General features: G+C 37.3%; 1 protein-coding gene across 2 annotated transcripts; it reads left to right on the top strand.

Annotated features, from left to right (window-relative positions):
• The first annotated feature begins 3,263 nt into the window (after positions 1-3,263).
• LOC104889814 (transcription factor FAMA) lies at positions 3,264-6,216 on the top strand. Of its 2 annotated transcripts, XM_010675131.4 has the most exons (4): positions 3,264-4,006; positions 4,128-5,147; positions 5,233-5,742; positions 5,849-6,216. In XM_010675131.4, exons 1-4 carry the CDS (start codon positions 3,983-3,985, stop codon positions 5,939-5,941), a joined length of 1,647 nt encoding a protein of 548 aa, XP_010673433.2. In that variant the 5' UTR covers positions 3,264-3,982; the 3' UTR covers positions 5,942-6,216. The 2 variants fall into 2 exon arrangements, with proteins under 2 accessions (XP_010673433.2, XP_019103937.2); XM_019248392.3 differs by lacking the exon at positions 3,264-4,006 and having other exon boundaries at positions 4,021-5,147.
• The last annotated feature ends 1,139 nt before the right edge of the window (positions 6,217-7,355 follow it).

Below are 7,355 nucleotides of genomic sequence, written 5' to 3'. Positions count from 1 at the left end.
ACCCGGACTACGTTATAAGTCGTGCATGAACTCTTAGGAAGTTTTCAGAGATAAATATGACCGACCCCAAATGAGCCCAAAAACGGCCGAAACTGAAGGCTATAAGTCACGCTTTTGGACGTCTCCAGGTCCCGTATTTTGAAGCTTGTAGGCTGCCTTGTGGGGACGTGCGACGGTATATTAAGGACTCCCAAGGCTTTTAATGGACATAGGAACAACATTTACGACCAATTCGCGGCGATTCAATGGGTAATCCGGAAAATCACAAATGGGTCATTTGGTGGCATTCTGGTGAAATGCTAAGGATGCAAAGCACCCAGAGTACTTTATAAGTCGTACATGAACTCCTAGGAAGTTTTCAGCGAAAAATATGACCGGACCCAAATGAGCCAAAAACGGCCGAAATTGAAGGCTTTTGGACGTCTCTGGGGACCGTGTTTCGAAGCTTGTAGGATTACTTGTGGGGACATCGTACGGTATATAAAGGACTTCGACGGCTTTGAACGAACATAGGAAGGACATTTACAACGAATTCGGGACATTTAATGGGTGTTCCGGAAAATCATAAATGGGTCATTTGGTGGCATTCTGGTGAAATTGAAAGGATGCAAAGCACCCGGAGTAAGTTATAAGTCGTGCATGACCTCCTAGGAAGTTTTCGGCGAAAAAATGACCGGACGCAAATGAGCTAAAAAACGGCAGAAACTGAAGGTTATAAGTCACGCTTTTGGACATCTCCAAGGCTCGTACATCGAAGGTCATAGGATTCCTTGTGCGGACATGGGACGGTATATTAAGGACTCCCACGACTTTGAACATACATAGGAACGACATTTACGACCATTTTGGGCCACTCTGTGGTTGCAACGAAAAATCATAAATGAGTTATTAGTTGGCATTATGCTGAAATGAAGAAGGTGTGAAGCACCCTGAGTACGTTGTAAGTCATGCCTAAACTCCTATGAAGTTTTGGGCGAAAAATATGACAGGGCCCGAAGGACCCCAAAAAACGGCCGAAATGGATGGTTATAAGTCACGCTTTTGGACGTCCTCGGGACCCGTGCACCAAAGGCCGTGGGATGCCTTACGGGACATGGGAGGTTATATATATCAAGGACTCCCACGGCTTTGAACGGCCATGGAAACGGCACTTACGACCATTTCGTGACCATTTCGGCACTCTCCTCATATATCGAGGTTATGAGTTTAGATGGCATTCCTCTTCACTTTAAGTGATTAGTAATTTAGACAACAGTGAACCATTATCACATAGGCCTAGGCACAATATTTCTTTTATTATCTTACTTTAAGTGGTCAAATAAGAACAACCTTACTTAATCCTTAATTACTGAACAAAGTGACATCTAGCCATAGAACATGCTTAAAGGAACAAATTAAACCATGCTTCCTTCTTAAACATAACCTCTAAACATAAGCTCATGCTTCCTTCTTAAACATAACCTCTAAGCATAAGCTCTGTATCAAAAATTCATAAAATCATGCCAAGACTACTTATAATTCATGCATATATTGTACAAAGTAATAATCCAAAATCATAAAACATGTAAACTCATAACACGATCATGAGCTATATATTTCCACACAACAAATCATACAATTCCAGTTCCTGAGCATGATTCTATATTCGAATAAGCTAAAGAAGAACTAATTTAAATATCTACCATGTATTATCATTTTTAAACAGAACCCTAAACACGTATGTACCTCTTGAACAAAATGATCTAAATATTCCAATTTATGAACACATAAAATATCAATTAAATTTGTGTATAATCAATAATGTAAAATGGAACTTTTTTTTTAAAGCTTATATTGAAAAAGCGTTTTCAAATATGTAAACGGATTGCCCATTTTAATTCAGTCTTAATAATCCTGCTAGTTCTCTCCTTGTAAATTTTAAACATCATGTTCATTTTCACCACAAATCCACAATAAATCAACAACCACGTACGCCCATATAGGTATGTACGCGTTGGCCATAGTAGTTTCACGCATATCATGATATAGGTTGAATAAGCTAAGGCGCAGGAGGAGAATTCAAATTTTGGTATAATAGCAAGTTGGATTTGAAATATATACGTATATGTATATATTTGAAATATTGTTTACTTTCTATAAAAAAGGAAAAAAGGTTGATGAATGTAAAAGGAAGAGCTAGGGTGTAAGTGGTCAACTAAGAGAGAAAGAAAGGCAAAGCGTTTAATTAGGATCATGAAAAAGCAAGCATGCATGAAAGAGGTGGTTAAGGTTAAAGGAAGAGCGTTGCTGCCTCTTGGGCTGTGAAGGTGAATGTGATCCTCATTAATTAAAATCATGAAAAAGCAAAGCCTCATCTTTAATTTTTTTCTGGATAGTCTTTAGATCGAGTTTGAATTCTCAGACTCACTTGATGTGTTGAATCTAGGGCCGAACAACATTATCCGAAAATCCAAAAAACCATTTCGAATAATTGAATACCAAGACAATCAAACTTATCGGATCAAGTATCCGATCTGAAATATAAGTTATCAGATTGAATATTGAGGCCTTTTAAATTAATATTGGGTAATCATCAAATTGAACGAATTTGAAGACTTGCATTTAAATATATAAAAATTCCACGAGTTAAATAACTGAGACAAAAAAAAATTCCTCTTTGAATAAGGGGTCACTTTATAATTTGAGTAATAATGATCGTCCTAGTAATGTAGTGGAAATCATATGGTAACATTGCTATTTAGTATTTAATAATATTATAACAACTAAATTAATAGAGTTTAAATTTTCAAATTTGGATATTATAAAATTAGCTTGCAACAAAATTTGAACTCGTGACCTCTTGCTATTGTACATGAGATAATCATCTTAAGCAACTTTTAATTATGCTTTAAGTGTCCACATTATTGTATTTGTGTCTTTTAAATTTGATTTTTCCTTAATATATTTTAATGGGAACGAAAAAATAATAATATCAAGTTCGAAAAACAGTATCAACTCGGAGCAACACCCAAATCCAAATACTAGTTAGTTATTGAATACCCGTACCAATAATGATATTGGTCCGGATACTCGACTAATGCTAAGCGCTAGTTGAATCACTTTGAATTTTTTTATTTATTGTTTGAATAGGTAAACAACGGGGAAGGCCTGTTGATCTGGGCTGCCTCTCAACCAGCCCATGAAATTGAATACTTAGCGTCCTTTCTAACTTTAATTGTATTATATCGATTATCGAATATACAAGCAATTAATGTTTGCGTTGCATGTGATTCTATATATGTTTGGTAGTATTATTTGGGTGGTGGACTCACGACTTTTGCTGCATGTGTCTTGAGCCTTGTGGAGTTGTGGTGTAAAAACAATACAAGTATTTATTCTGCAATTCTGCAAAGGCTCCTTAGTCCTTCCGCTTCCCCATCTCATTATCTTCATTACCATTATCTGATCTCCTAATAAGTTCTTAATATCCCAGCAAATTACATTAATTTCTTCAAGTTTGCACGCATTTGACTATATATACATATATATATACAAGTCGTACAATAGAGTATATTATATTTATATACTCAATTTCCTTTTTGTTCATATAAAAAACGAAATAATTTTCTCACTGTTCCATTTCATATTTCCATCTCTGTAATAGATTTATTATCTTATTGCATTGGTACGTAAATGGTACCTAGCCAGATCTCCTAGAGTGTATATAGATTGCTAACGTTATCCAAGAGGTATATGTATATATACATTTTTAGGAGTGGACAAAACCTAAATTAAGCCAACAGAAAGCAGAGATCACACCTGGCTTACAAATACACTAGATAGAAGTTGCATTTCCATGAAATAATAATATTCATATATATATTTACAATTGTCTGTATATGAATATCGAACGCAGTTCAAACCCAAAGCAAAACCGTATTACTGACACTAGTAGCTAGCCAGCTAGAAGTGGAGTATATAACTATATATTAATAGAAGTCAGATGCAGAAAGAAGAAAACTACACGGTAGGATTATTTGTCAAAAACAAAATTTGCATGTTTGTAATTTTCTTGTACTCAAGCTACTCACTCTATCATCCTCATCATGTTGTTTACTGGGTACGCTATAACTCCACTATTTGTGCAGGGGGCCTCCGAATATGAAGCAGGAGGGAGATTTGGCATCGCCAACGATGTGGACAACTCTTCTGTTGCTCCTGATCCCACATATCATCATCAAGGTGGACCTGGGCCATTGCTGTCTTATCATCAACCTGAAGCTGAAGCTGAAGTTCAAGGTCAAGGTCACAACCACATAATTCATGGGAGCGGATCAGGATCAGGATCAGGATCAGTTATGGTGGATTACATGCTAAACGACCCGATCAACAATGCCATCCCATCAAGAACAGCTTATCATCATCATGAACAGCCCATAAACTGTGTTAGTGGAAGAGGTTATGCAGATAGGACCGGCCTCAGCTTCGCAGATGTTATGCAGTTTGCAGATTTTGGGCCAAAGTTGGGACTTAACCGTTTCCAACAACATCAGCAGGATGATGAGAGCACCAAAACCAACAGCATGATCCCCGGGAATGGGATCGACCCTGTTTATTTTCTCAAATTTCCTGTGCTTAGTAACTCTGGCAATACTAGTAGTATTCATGATGATAGAAATCATAGTATTACTGACAGAGAGGGAGGCTTTGGTGATCCTCTAGAGGAACTTAGAGAATATAGCTACGACCATCAACAAGAAGATGCTTCTGCTGCTGCTGCTGCCGCTGTTTTGTTAACAGCAGGAACGTCCAATAACAGCCTTAGTAACTACACTAATCCGGTGCAGCTGGAGTTTCTGGGTAATACTCATGATGAGAATGATCTTATGGACTTAAGCACTGGTGAGAAAAGCGGAGCCAACGTGGAACTGGAAGGAATGGAAGCAGGCGGAGAAGGTGCAGCAGCAGCAGGAGCAGCAGCAGCAATGGGGAATAACAAGAGCAGCAGCAGCAGCAGCAAGAGGAAAAGGCCTCGAACCATCAAGACGAATGAGGAAGTGGAAAGCCAAAGGATGACTCATATTGCTGTTGAAAGGAACCGAAGGAAGCAAATGAACGAGCATCTACGCGTTTTAAGGTCTCTCATGCCCAGCTCCTATGTCCAAAGGGTACGTAACAACTAATCATATAGCTAGGAGTATAATAAATAGATATATACAAGCTTATAATTATCTTCTAATTGAATATATGTAGGGAGATCAAGCATCAATAATAGGAGGAGCAATAGAGTTTGTGAGAGAACTGGAGCAACTGCTACAATGTCTAGAGTCCCAGAAGAGGAGGAGACTGTATGGAGATCAAGGACGGCCAATTGCAATGGGTGACTCCAACTCCTCATCATCGACGACAGTCCTAGGAGTAGGGCTAGTTCAGCAAATGCCACAAGTACAAGCACCATTAGCACTGGCTTTTACACCACCAAATCATCAGGGTCAGGATGATGATCAACTTAGACGACTTGTGGATCATCAGCTGGACCCTGACAGCTCTTTGCTTCCGGAAGAGACAGCTGAGAGCAAGTCTTGCATTGCAGACGTGGAGGTGAAGGTGTTAGGTTTTGATGCTTTAATAAAGATCCTCTCTCGCAGACGACCAGGACAGCTCATCAAGGCCATTGCTGCCCTTGAAGATCTTCACTTCACTATTCTCCACACGAACATCACTACCATTGAGCAAACTGTTCTTTATTCTTTCAATGTCAAGGTACTCTTTCCTTGCATTAATCTGATTTATTACAAACATACGTTTCTGCTTTCATGTTTTTGTTACTCAAAATCGCAGATTAATTAATATTTGATTTCTGTTGTAGGTTGCTAATGAAGCAAGGTTCACTGCTGATGATATTGCTAGCTCAGTGCAGCAAATCTTTACGTTTATTCATTCCAATACGAATATCAATTAATAACGGTTGTTGTTATGATGCCTTCTATTCACTATCGAACTTTTAGTTAATTATTTCTTGATAAATGCAAACATGTATACAACTCAGCTGATTAGGTACGAGTACGACCTGAGAAGATACGGTTAATTGATTGTACACATAGGAGTATTACTTGAAGTTGGATGATGGGATTGTGGTGTCAAGAATAGTACTATTCCATATTAGTATATTATGCTACAGAAGTGTTGCAGTAGTGTTCGGATATTTCTGAAATTTAATACTTCCTCTGTGTTTTTTTACTTGCAACAGTTTGACTTTCACGCTTGTCGATGCATAATTTTAACCATCAATAAGTTTAATTACCAATAAATAAAAATTATAAAAAGTATATTTCGAAAAATATACATTCAGATGAATCTAACAAGATCCCACATAAATATGTTTTTCCTAAACTATAAATCACCAAACATAAACTAAATAGAATTGGTGAATACTGTAAAAGTCAAACTATTGCAAGTAAAAAAAAAAACGGAGGAAGTACAAGTAATAAGTTTAAATTTCCAAATTGTTACGCTTACAACTTATCAACAATGCACATGAACCCTCTAGGTTTCAGCTCCAAACGATGCAATGTCCAATGTGTGACTCAAAATTGGAATTTCATATCCTAGTTAATAAACACAATATTTGAAATAATAATTATTCGTACAAGACAAACATGAAATGGCCACAGAAGAGAGAGACAGAAAGACAGAAGATTGCAAAAGACAATTGATGTAGGGATGCATATTAATGTCAAAATTGGAGCAAGACTCCAGGCATATCACTGGTATAAGATAGACCTTGGAAGGTCAACGGATCTCGTACAACATTTCTGGCCAAAGCGGGGACGTTGACTTGTCAGAAAGATGATTGAAATCAGAGGGTCCTAGCGGTTGTCTTATCTTTGTAGGGGGTCTTCTGTTTATTTGGCAGTATTAATCTCCAGTTTGACTCCCACTAATCCTTGTGGTCTATGCAGCCATTTATTAGTTCCTCAGATTTTACAGGAGCTTGTTGAAAGACATGCAAGAAAACTAGGTTTAAATCATTTCAGGTTAAGTATAAAATGAAACGCTACCATATTAGTTTTACACTTACAAGTGTAAAATCTAATCAAAGATCAACTGGGAATTCAAATGGCAAAAGCCATACCTCTAAACGAGGCTCCAACTTTAAATAGTGTTAATCGTTGTGATTTGGTAAAAGTTCTGACATTTTAGTCTGAATGACTAGAGTTTCCCATGAGCTAGAATCCCTCAATTTCCACTCATCTTACAAGAAATGTGCATCTGCTCTTTCAAGATAAGTTGTCTAGTAACACTTGTTTATTTGTCTATTTTTAAAGAAAACATAACTTACGACAATAATATTTCCTACTAACATCATATAAGAA

The sequence above is a fragment of the Beta vulgaris genome, chromosome 3, assembly GCF_026745355.1.
Source record: "Beta vulgaris subsp. vulgaris cultivar EL10 chromosome 3, EL10.2, whole genome shotgun sequence".
Taxonomy (NCBI): Eukaryota; Viridiplantae; Streptophyta; class Magnoliopsida; order Caryophyllales; family Amaranthaceae; genus Beta; species Beta vulgaris.
The sequence above is the reverse complement of the archived record's forward strand: the minus strand, read 5'-3'. Positions and strand labels throughout refer to the sequence as shown.

What these genes read in the sequence shown, in the direction of transcription:
- LOC104889814 (XM_019248392.3), top strand. Translation starts at nt 4,086, where the DNA reads ATGTTGTTTACTGGGTACGCTATAACTCCACTATTTGTGCAGGGGGCC. An exon ending in CCAGCTCCTATGTCCAAAGG is followed by an intron (nt 5,148 to 5,232) that starts GTACGTAACAAC and finishes GAATATATGTAG; the next exon opens with GGAGATCAAGCATCAATAAT. An exon ending in TTTATTCTTTCAATGTCAAG is followed by an intron (nt 5,743 to 5,848) that starts GTACTCTTTCCT and finishes TTTCTGTTGTAG; the next exon opens with GTTGCTAATGAAGCAAGGTT.